The following is a 12,022-nucleotide window of genomic DNA, read 5'->3' as shown; positions in this document are numbered from 1 at the left end:
GTATTGAACTTCTACAGAGCATGAGATCTTGTCAGTATAAGTATCGAACTTCTAGAGAACATATGATCTTGTCAGTATAAGTATTGAACTTCTAGAGAGCATGAGATCTTGTCAGCATAAGTATCGAACTTCTAGAGAGCATGAGATCTTGTCAATATAAGTATTGAACTTCTAGAGAGCATGAGATCTTGTCAATATAAGTATCGAACTTCTAGAGAACATATGATCTTGTCAGTATAAGTATTGAACTTCTAGAGAGCATGAGATCTTGTCAGTGTAAGTATTGAAACAACTAAATACTGAACTGCGTGGAATTAAGGGGATCTTATGGCATGAATTAAGTCTTCAGTTGTTTATAATTTTGCCAAAAATGTTCACAAATAAGGTATCCATTAACTTGAACAGATAATTTGTCTATCATGTATGTGAATTTTAGTCAGGTGGTCTGTCAGCAACCTGCGGATGGTCGTAGGTTTCCCCCGGGCTCTGCCCGGTTTCCTCCCACCATAATGCTGGCCGCTGTCGTATAAGTGAAATATTCTTGAGTACGGCATAAAACACCGATCAAATAAATAAACAAATAAATTTAGTCAGGTGATGTTCACATGTATGTAATAATAAACAGAAAGCAGGCGACAGAATCCTTTAGAGGCTTATGATTTCTTTAGCCCGTTAACAAATTCCTGTCATTGGTTGAAATGTGTGTATTGTGTCGGTAGGGTGTGTTGATAAGGGGTCAGACCTCAACTGTTGGTCAGTGTGTGAGGACAAAGGTGATGTGTGTGCTTGTCCTGAGGGCAGGTACCTGCATGATGACGGCCTGCATTGTGTAGGTAAGTGAGCTGTCATGATGAAGCTATGACTTCCTACCAGCTTGGCGTTACAACGTGTTCAAGGTATTTATCAAACTTTGTAAAGCTGAAACTTTTGGCAGCTGCATGACTACCAGAAATCTTATGGGCGTTTGTTTTGGATAAAATAAAGTTTGCGTAATGTAATACAACCAGCCCTGATTTATTAAAGAGTCCCATCTGTTCCTGTCACCTTCTGAATAAGTCTTCCATCAGTCAGTTCAGTATCAAACTAATGTATTTCAGCGTCATGCCCTTGTGAGAATGGAGGGTACTGCAAGACTCTTTTCCCAGACTACACCTGTGATTGTGAGGGCACTGGCTTTAGAGGTCCCACATGTTCGGACCCTGCTGTGGATATCCCCTCCCACATACCTGTACGTGTGTCCTCATCTGCGGGAAAGGTGCCAGTCATAGCCCGGCCCAGCCAGTCTGTGACTGTGCTCAGCCAGGTAATGGAACACCTGATAATCACACCTGAGAATGTCACACTAAAGGCACCTATGACAAAGGAGTACCTGTTGATCAGGACCGACACATCTGGCATCTATCCCCTCACCTTTTCTCTGGCTGGACCAGATGCTGACCACTTCCCACAGCCTGTCCTCAGCACCGTCTACGCCGGGGACATCTTTGTGCGGCAGCGACTGTATGACCACCAACTTCCGCTGGGCTGTTACAGACTGGACATGACACAGGTTGTATCGAGAGAGAACGGCGTGCCTCAGCATCACCTCAGCTTCCTGTCTACATCCCCATGGTACCAGGTTAGGGGGATGGAGCGAGTTTTCTTCAGCCAGGGGGTGGTTGTACTCCAGTACAGGGATCACCCAACTATCCCGCTGTTCCTCAGGGGCCTGGAGGTGGTGAAGGAGGCACAGCAGCTTGTCCTCGGCCCTCTCAGCTCTTTCAGGAAGCCCTTCCTTGGCTGGGAAACAGGGGAGACAACCCACCCAAGGTGTGCAGCGCTAGACCTTCAACCTGACGATCTGAACATCCTGGAGGAAAAGCGGAGTCTGTACAACAGCTTACTCCTCTCTGTCGCCTCCAGATTACCTCCCTGGATATCTGTGTCACCAGCAGAGGGTGCTTTGTCCTTTCTGGGCATGTTTCACCCGATGCTGATCCCAGGTTACCTGACTCAGCAGATTGTAGCATGCGCTGGGTTACCTGTGAGAGAGAAAGGGCTGTACTACGTCCTGCGCTTCACTGATCCCCCACGGCTCTGGCTTTACGGACAGGTAGTGGACCTTCCTCGTACAACTCACACCCAGGAGTACTGTATCCTGCTCAACGAACCAGGGGAAAGACATGACCTGTTTGCCATCACCTTCCCGAAGCAGACACGTGCTTCCCTGAAACAGCTGCAGATCATGCGAGCGTTCAAACACGGCACTGGGCTGGACGTCAGTCTGAGGGGTCTGGCCTTGTCCCTCACAGGCTCTCTACCTCAAACCTGGAGCGCCCAAGCACCACTCTGGGACGGAGCAAGAATGTTCAACCTCAGGTAGAGGAAACACTAGCCTTCATCATGTGCCATGTGTAACATTGTGGCCTACAAAACACAAACTAGCTCCGACCCTGGATACTAATTTCCCTTTAAATGGACATCCGTGATTAAGACAGTAATTTTTAAGGTTCAGTAATTAATTGTATGACATCTGTAGGTTGATGCTTACAGTAACATGACTGTATGTGGCATTAATGTGTATAAATGTATCATTTTAATTGTAGACTTTGCATGGTGTAATGAATTATACGTCTGGATATTCTACACAGATCTCCATCACTGTATGTACTTTTGTGTTGACAGTGTTTCACCAGACCCTTCTGTGTGGCTGTCCATGGATGTGACATTAGGAGATGTGGAATCCAGGCTGTCTCTGAGCTCTTCTGCCCAGGTGTACCTGGCAGCCAGTGATCTTCCTCAGGTGTTGTAGATGTTTGTGTTGTGCACGTGTGCCTTGTTGCCAGTGACCTTTCCCACATATTGTAGCTGTGTGTTTTGTGCAGGTGTACCTTATTGCCATTGATCTTCCTCAGGTGTTGTAGCTGTGTGTTTTGTGCAGGTGTACCTTGTTGCCATTGATCTTCCTCAGGTGTTGTAGCTGTGTGTGTTTGTACAAGTGTACCTTGTTGCCAGTGACCTTTCCCACGTGTTGTAGCTGTGTGTTTTGTGCAGGTGTACCTTGTTGCCATTGATCTTCCTCAGGTGTTGTAGCTGTGTGTTTTGTGCAGGTGTACCTTGTTGCCATTGATCTTCCTCAGGTGTTGTAGCTGTGTGTGTTTGTACAAGTGTACCTTGTTGCCAGTGACCTTTCCCACGTGTTGTAGCTGTGTGTTTTGTGCAGGTGTACCTTGTTGCCAATGATCTTTCTCTTGTGTTGTGGCTGTGTGTTTTGTACAGCTGTGCCGTACGGAGAGTGATCTTACTCAGGTGTTGTAGTTGTTTTTACATGTATTAAGAAAGGTCTTGAAATATGTTCTAAATATATAAGATATATTCTTTATGCATTTTATCCATACTATTTCTAAGTGAATTGTTTTGCTTTGCCAATATCTTATTGTTCTTTTTGTTTTAGGTTTTAGCACAAGTTCTTGGCTATTATTTTGATACTTTAGTTTTCCTGGAAGACAATTTAAGGATGGTGTTGAACATGACATTGCTGGGTACACAACATAAACTACAGATGACTTCTCCAGGGAAGGTGGCATCAGTGCTATCAACAGGAATAAGAGGTACATAAATACATAGTACGTGAATATCCTCTGAACGTGACCATTTTTACCATCGTAAATGATTGTAAAATCGCTGCTAATAATACTTGTTAAATGTTAATGCCAATATTTTGCTGCAATTACTATTAAAGGTTGTAAACTTTTAAAACATTTTTAACTTTTAGAACTGTGTAACAGATAGTTCTGACAGTTTCGTGCATGATGTACATACCTAACGCATGTATATTATGTGTAATCAGCGTGATACAAAGCTTGGAGTCTTTTCAATCTTCTCTTCCCTAGGAGCTACGAGGCATACATGTGGTGCAGAGTCTAACCCAGAGGGAGTCTTTCTGAAAGTTTCGGCCGATGGCACTTTGCTGGACAAAACAGCAGCTGTTGGTAACTTGACCTTCTCCAACACAAATCCTGCGTACTTCACTGGCAGATTACAGAGGGATAACAATACACTGTCAGCGAAGGATTATCCACCGGTTTTGGAAAGTTTACTTGTCATCATCCAAGTTTGTGAGAAAACGTTGCAGTGTCTGAAATCTGAGTTGATGCCTTACCTGAACCCTGACGATCTTGGCCGTCAGTCTCTGTTATCTGATCTGGAGGAAGCTGTGTCTAGCATTAGAGCAAAAGCGAAAGCTGTGTACCTTCAGAACACCAGTTCCGAACTCCTGGACTTCCTAACTCTGTCTGGAGAAGTGGCAAATCGAGTGTCCATGGCTCGGACACTAACACAACGATTAAAACGGCAGTTTCTTCTGACATTTCAATCATATGAGATGTCTTACTTAGAAGGAAATGTAACGTCACTGACACAAGTCTCAGCAGAGTTTGTTAGTAAAGTGGTCCATCATAGTAGTTCTGATTTTGGCAAAGTCTCAGAGTTGGCCATTAAATCTACTTTTGAAATCACTGTTCTTGGGAGAGTGTTGAGAATTCATGGAGAGTTCTGGCACAATGTAGCTGGACTGATGGATACTTGTAAAAAGACTGATGTGCTCCACGGTCTAGAGGATCCACCCGCCGCCCTCATCGTTGGTGTTATTTTATCCTCTGGTCAGGCAGAGCACTCCAGTCCATGGCTGGAGAGTATTTGGGACAGATTGAAGATACAAGATGTTTCCTCTGTCAGAATGATCTTCTCAGACACCAGTGAGTTTGTCATAGAACTAGAAGTGTGTTTACTGTCTTTGGGGAAATTCCCTGGTACAAAACTGATCATAAACCATAATGGTCTTTCCTTGGAGACTACAGGTCTGTTGTGGGACAGTTTCCCTGTGTCTTTATCTGGGTTTGCGCTGACAGAGCAACAGTCTCCTGATTCTTCCTGGTCGGTTCCCCTCACTGGCAAATTTGTCTCATTTGAAGAGGATTCGTTTGATGGGCAGCTTGAGCATGCGGTGCGTCAGACTGTTAAAGACTTGACACAGAGCTTGTCTACCAGACTCCAGGTGGCGAAGTACAATCTGAAAAGAGCCAGGGCTGCTCACCAGGAAATTCTGAACAAATTTGAACGAGCTGAGCAGGAGTTGTCTGATGTGGAGCGTTTCTCGTCGTCGATGGTGTTCACACTGCCAGCAGAAGTCAGCGTCCAGGATCTCCTCCACTACCTGGACAAGATCTCCGACTACAGGACAGTATGTAACTGTTCCCCATGTTCCTCCGCGTGCCTGGGTGGCAGTCAGATAGAGGTCTGTGAAGAGGAATTAAACTACCCATGTCTGTTCTGGACTGATTGCGCTCATCAGGCAATCAACTTGACTTGTGTCCTCCACAATGTGGCGTGCTTTGGCGTATTGAAGTCAGCCTTGAGCAGGAGGAATGGCTCTGAAGAGACGGTGCTGATTGGCAGGCTGCAAGGTTTGATTGAGGATGCAAGTGTGCAGCAGATGGTGGACGAAGAGAACAAGTTTCAAAAGGAAAGAGCACAAATCAAAAAAAAATTATTGACTTATCACTTAGATGAATGTACAAAAGACATAGATAATCTGGAAAGGCACTTGAAGGTGATTAGAGAGGAAAACATTCACCTACTCTACCTTCAGGATCTCATTAAGCGAAATGGTCTTAGGGCTGTGATTAAGGTAACGGACTGTGGGTTTGAGACCACAACTAGAGAGGATAACTTCCACAAAATTGATGTGCATTGTATTATAAACCCCTTTTTGGTTGGTCAACGATTTATGACTTTTGCTCTGAACCTTGGCAAGGCACAGAGCGGTGTCTGGGATGTGGCGCAAGGTTTGGTTTCTGATATGCTGAATACAGTCCAAAATAGCCTGACTAATGTAAAGTCATATTCTGCCACAGACAAGTACTTATATCAAAGTATCAAAGAACATCTTTTCACCAAGACACCTACAATTCATGTTGATGTTGAAGAGAGTAAGTGGGAGAATGATTGCAGACAAGCTGAGGACGTGCTGAGCTTTCTTGATACAAGTGTCGGTGTGCTGAAACAGGTCACGTCATCATTAAGTCAAGCGAACGTCCTCACTAAGAAGCTGGCCTCGTTTCCAAACTCTTTGCCTCTTCGGATGTCGTTGATAAATGACACGGCAGCCTGGTTTGTATATGATCTAGCAAAGCCTGAAATACGCAGAATCCTCAAGAGTATAAATCCTCAGCAGGACAAGGTTGTGAAGAAAATTAAACAACTGTATACTTTTGCCAAAGAGAAAACTACGTCATCCATCGAGTTTGTTCAAGACGTGCCTTTCGTGACATTGTGGCAAACCATGATGGATGCGAGAATTAAAACCCAGTTCAATTTTACGCTTTGTTCTGGTTTCTCAGACTGTGTAAAACGGAGTCTATTTCACTTGACAGAACTTACGAGAGCAGCAGACCCCCAAGCCACCACACAAGCACTGCAGACCACATGGTCCATATCTAAAGGCTTTTCTGCAATTCTAACATCAAATTCTTATTCACCGACCAAACTGCATGAAGCAGTGGAACGATTGCAAAATCAGATCCTGACTTTGAAGAAACAGCAGTTGTTTTGTCCTGCTATCTTTTCCACAGAGGCCATTGATGATGTTGTTGTTGTCGAACGTGGTGCTAGTGTCGACCTCTCCTGCCCTGTACGGGTTGATCTCGTATCCTCTGTTGATTGGCTAAGAGATTCTAGCAGACCTGTAGCTATAGAGAGGGACCTCATCCTGACCCTGTCTAACGTCAGTTTGGCTGATACAGGGTCCTACACCTGTACGGTTCACAGCTACAGTGGCTTCCATACCAGCTCTCCTATCCAGCTTGTGGTACGCCATACCCTGGCCTTCACCTCCAGCCTACCGCTGAAGTACCAGGCAGTAGAGGGGGACACGGTGCGTGTGGATTGTGGCAGCGTAGGCACGCCGCCCCGTGAGACTGTGTGGAAGACTAACTCTGGTAGTGATCCGGAACCTGGTGAAGAACTCGTACTAAAGAATATCTCCAACAAAGCGTCGGGAATCTACCGATGTGAAGTCAGTAACAACCATGGCAGCCTTGTCTCTGATGAGATGTTCTTAGCGGTGTGGAAGGCTCAGCCCATTTGCCCGACTGTCCGTTATCGGTTCAGTTATATTTCTGGTCCGAAGGTCTTCCAAAATGAGCAGATGGCCAAGCACCAAGCAACAGGAACTATGCAGGAGGAGTTTTCTCGAGCGCTCAGCGCCGTGTTCCACGACAAGTCAAACACGTTTTTCCTGTACAATGTGTCCGTATTTGAGGACAGGTGGCTGGGAGAGTTCTCCGTTCGTTCGATCAGTTGCCAGCGTGGAGGATTCTGTGAGCGACAGAGGTGTGAGATACGGTACCGGGAAGAGCTGGACAAGCTGCAGCAGTTCCTCACTGTGTTCCAGGCGGTCCGGGGCAGCGTCTTCCTCTTCGAGGCCAATCACATGTACTACTACTTCAACTCAGCCTACTATGATGTGATCAGAAGTCAACCCGTCTGCCCCGAGGGACAGAAAAAAGCTGGCGACTTCATTTGTGGTAAGCAAAGGCTTTTCGTTTGTATGTTGTTACTGGGCATTTCTTGTGATTACATGATACATCTAACATAATATTTCTCTTTATCCTCATTTTGTTTTGTGTTTGTTCATTTTCCTCTATTTAGTGGAATGCCTGGTTTTGTAGGATTGACGTTTTGGTTCTGAATAAGTTATTGAATTATTTTATTGAATACAGTTTTTTTCTTTCACTGCCATCCACATCGAAGCCTTGTTATTTCCAGTTCTCACGGAGAACGGAATTCCTGGGCAGTCCAATGGAGCTGGCATCCCCTACCCCATAGGACAACCCGCCAACCTCACTTTGGCAGTGGACCACATAAGCTGGAATCCTCCCGTCAACGGGATGTCATTCGTCAAGGGTAGGTAACTCTCTGTGCCACATGTATCAACAGTAACGTTGATGTCTAATGTTACACAATAACCAACCTTGCATTCTGGAATAGCCTGATCATTTTATATATACATATGGCTTTCCTGTGGCTTTCCTAAGGGGAATCGACTACAGAGCAGCTTTCAGAACGGCTGTCAAGTTACCCGTTAACCTTTGCCAACAATCACAGTGGTGTTCTGGTGTACTCTCAATGATGTTGTGTTTTTATATGGCGTTTAAAGGTGGCCGAGGTGGTTAGCGTGGTAGTGTAGCACAATGATGCAATGCAAGAGCCTCTCACCAATGCAAATTCAGCTCATGCTGGCTTCCTCTCCGGTCGTACATGGGAAGGTCTGCCACCAAGCCTTGGATGGTCATGGGTTTCTCCAGGGATCTGCCCGATTTCCTGCCACCCTAATGCTGTCCGCCGTCATACAAGTGAAACATTCTAGAGTTTGGGGTAAAAGTCCAATCAATAAATAAAATAAATGTAAAGGTGTGACATGAAGCTATATCATCCTCCAGAGTACGCACAGAGGGAACCCCCGTAGGTATCAACATTTATCATGATGTCAAAACATTCAAGCTCAAGCAAATGTAATTTAGAAAAGTTGCCAGTAAACCTTGGTTTTAACCATGGCTTGTTTTCTTGATAGACTTTGTGCTACCCCCATTTAACCGCCGGTACAGATATAAAGGACAGAGTGACATAAAAGCGTCCTTGCGGTAATACACGTGTTGTGCTGTTGTAGTTTCTCGTTCTCTGTTGCTTTCAAGGCTACCACGTGTTAGTCATGGATGTGAGACTGGCGATGACTGTGATCGTCAACGTCACCACGACAGAGCTGCGCTACTCACTGCCGTTTGATGTGACGTCTGGGCATTATGAAGTCAGTATTAGCGCCTTCTCAAGACAGCACAAAGGGGAGCCTGCCAGCCTTACAACAGAGACGCCACGATCAGGTAGGCTAAGCTAATCTTGGTGACCCAGTTATCTGAGAGCCAACAATACGTCCGAAATGCCTCGGAGACGAGGAAAATCCACACACAAATTATTATTGGATGGATTACGTCATGTGATACAATTTAACTGGTCCAGCACTTAGACCCGTACATTTTAACAAACTATAACAACCAATGTGTGAGCTGGACAAGAGAACACTCAAAGCTACTGTGAAGGACACTGGTATGCCGCCATACACTGGTATGCGATTATACACAGGTTTGCCTTTTATACACAAATATGCCATCATACACTGGTATGCCGTTATACACTGATATGCCGTTGTACACAGGTATGCCCTTATACTCTGGTATGCCGTTATACACAGGTATGCCGTTATACACAGGTATGCCTTATACACAGTTATGCCGTTATACACAGGTATGCCCTTATATTCTGGTATGCCGTTATACACTGGTATACCGTTATAGACAGGTATACCGTTATACACAGGTATACCGTTATACACTGGTATACCGTTATACACTGGTATACCGTTATACACTGGTATTCCGTCTTACACTGGTATGCCCTTATACACAGGTATACCGTTATACACTGGTATGCCGTCATACACTGGTATACGTTACACACTGGTATGCCGTTATCCACAGGTATGCCGTTATACACAGGTATACCGTTATACACAGATATGCGTCATACACAGGTATACCGTTATACACAGGTATGCCGTTATACACAAGTATGCCGTTATACACAGGTATGCCCTTATATTCTGGTATACCGTTATACATAGGTATGCCCTTATACACCGGTATGCCATTTATACACTGTTATGCCGTATACACAGGTATGCCGTCATACACTGGTATACCGTTACACACTGGTATGCCGTTATACACAGGTATGCCGTTATATACAGGTATGTCGTTATACACAGGTATTCCGTCTTACACAGATATGCCGTCATACACAGGTATGCCGTTTATACACTGGTATACCGTTATACACTGGTATGCCATACACTGTATGCCGTTATACAACACAAGTATGCCCTTATGCTCTGGTATGCTGTTATACACTGATATGCCGTTATACACAGGTATGCCGTTATACACTGGTATGCCGTTATACTCCGGTATGCCGTTATACACACGTATGCCGTTATACTGTGGTATGCCTTATACACAGGTATGCCCGTTATACACAGGTATGCCGTTATACACTTGTATGCCCTTATACGTTGTGCAAGTGTTCCCCCTCTGAGGTAGTGAATTTTTATGTCTTTTAACTTCACAGAATTAGATGTATCTTAAAGAATTTTAACTATTTGGTTATAATGGTGTAGATCTGAACTGACGGAACTTGACGGTTTTGGTTGTATTGCAGACGAACAGAACGGCCTTGTATGCCGGAGTCTTCACAGCAGTGGGATTGCTTGCGGGTTTGATAGTTACCATCTTCATCTTCTGGCGATCCAAGCAAAGAAAGTCTCGAATGGTTAACCCTAGTCCGTCTGCATCTACAGCTGACTTGGTGGGATCCCGGATATCCTGGAACAGCATACAACACCCAGCTTTTGATCATAAGCGCAAGTGTGACAGAGGCCAGCGTCACATCTATCAGTCCGACTGAACCCCACAGGCCGCTGCCCAGCACAGTATCTCACATGAACCTGACTCTTATTTTGAACTGAGAAATTACAAATACGTCTACGTAAATACCCTTTAACTAGGTGTCCTACCAACTTATAAAAAGACGTGTAATGTGTTCATGGAATTCTTTTAATAAAGTGTGTCTTGTGTAGTTTTGTTGTTGTTTGAATTTGTTGTTGTCTTTGTCATTGTGAATCAAAGTTCTGACACCTCCGTCTGATCCACAGCATAGATATTCTCCTCTCTGAATTCAGCAAAATGTAACGAACTAAATAGTCTAGAAGAACAGAGGAAAACTTACACACTGTTGTTCATAAATCTCTTAATCAGCATCACGACTAACAGTATTATCGTTAATAGGAATTACAATTTCTGAATATAGCAACAGATTCTAGTGCTGAAAATTGGCTGATACTGTTGGTTTCGAACCAGCGTCCCTCAGAGTCAGGCACCAAAATTCGCCAACAATACATGTAACCGTCTAGACCAATCGATCAACAGGCCTTCCAAAAAAAAATAGAAGTTCGCTGTAAAATCTACCGGTCAACTACCTTCTCATATACCTGGACTAAGTGGAATCCTCCCATACACCTGGACTAAGTCGAATCCTCCCATATACCTGACCTAAGTCGAATCCTCCCGTATACCTGACCTAAGTCGAATCCTCCCATATACCAGGACTAAGTCGAATCCTCCCATACACCTGGACTATGTCGAATCCTCCCATATACCTGACCTAAGTCAAATCCTCCCATATACCTGGACTAAGTGGAATCCTGCCATATACCTGGACTAAGTGGAATCTTGCCATATACCTGACCTAAGTGGAATCCTGTCATATACCTCGACTAAGTATACCTGACCTAAGTGGAATCTTGCCATATACCTGGACTAAGTGGAATATTCCCATATACCCGGACTAAGTGGAATCATCCCATATACCTGACCTAAGTGGAATCTTGCCATATACCTGACCTAAGTGGAATGCTGCCATATACCTGACCTAAGTGGAATGCTGCTATATACCTGATTCTAAGTGGAATCCTTCCATATACCTGGACTAAGTGGAATCTTGCCATATACCTGACCTAAGTGGAATCCTCTCATATACCTCGACTTAGTATACCTGACCTAAGTGGAATGCTGCCATATACCTGGACTAAGTGGAATCTTGCCATATACCTGGACTAAGTGGAATCCTCCCATATACCCGGGCTAAGTGGAATCATCCCATATACCTGACCTAAGTGGAATCTTGCCATATACTCGACCTAAGTGGAATGCTGCCATATACTTGACCTAAGTGGGATGTTGCCATATACCTGACCTAAGTGGAATCCTTCCATATACCGGACTAAGTGGAATCTTGCCATATACCTGACCTAAGTGGAATCCTCCCATATACCTGACCTGAGTGGAATCCTTCCATATACTCGGACTAAGTGGAA

General features: G+C 44.6%; 1 protein-coding gene across 1 annotated transcript; it reads left to right on the top strand.

Annotated features, from left to right (window-relative positions):
* The first annotated feature begins 3,496 nt into the window (after nucleotides 1-3,496).
* LOC135465945 (uncharacterized) lies at nucleotides 3,497-10,424 on the top strand. Its single transcript, XM_064743330.1, has 5 exons — nucleotides 3,497-3,590; nucleotides 3,873-7,565; nucleotides 7,807-7,944; nucleotides 8,733-8,918; nucleotides 10,309-10,424. Exons 1-5 carry the CDS (start codon nucleotides 3,497-3,499, stop codon nucleotides 10,422-10,424), a joined length of 4,227 nt encoding a protein of 1,408 aa, XP_064599400.1.
* The last annotated feature ends 1,598 nt before the right edge of the window (nucleotides 10,425-12,022 follow it).

This window comes from Liolophura sinensis, chromosome 1 (genome assembly GCF_032854445.1).
Source record: "Liolophura sinensis isolate JHLJ2023 chromosome 1, CUHK_Ljap_v2, whole genome shotgun sequence".
NCBI lineage: Eukaryota > Metazoa > Mollusca > Polyplacophora > Chitonida > Chitonidae > Liolophura > Liolophura sinensis.
This window is presented reverse-complemented; position numbering and strand designations above follow the sequence as displayed.

Bases quoted from the DNA above. Each gene is read 5' to 3' on its own strand.
- LOC135465945 (XM_064743330.1), top strand. From the start codon at position 3,497: ATGGTGTTGAACATGACATTGCTGGGTACACAACATAAACTACAGATG. The intron at 7,945-8,732 runs GTAGGTAACTCT...GTTGCTTTCAAG, and splicing joins CGGGATGTCATTCGTCAAGG to GCTACCACGTGTTAGTCATG. The intron at 8,919-10,308 runs GTAGGCTAAGCT...GTTGTATTGCAG, and splicing joins AACAGAGACGCCACGATCAG to ACGAACAGAACGGCCTTGTA.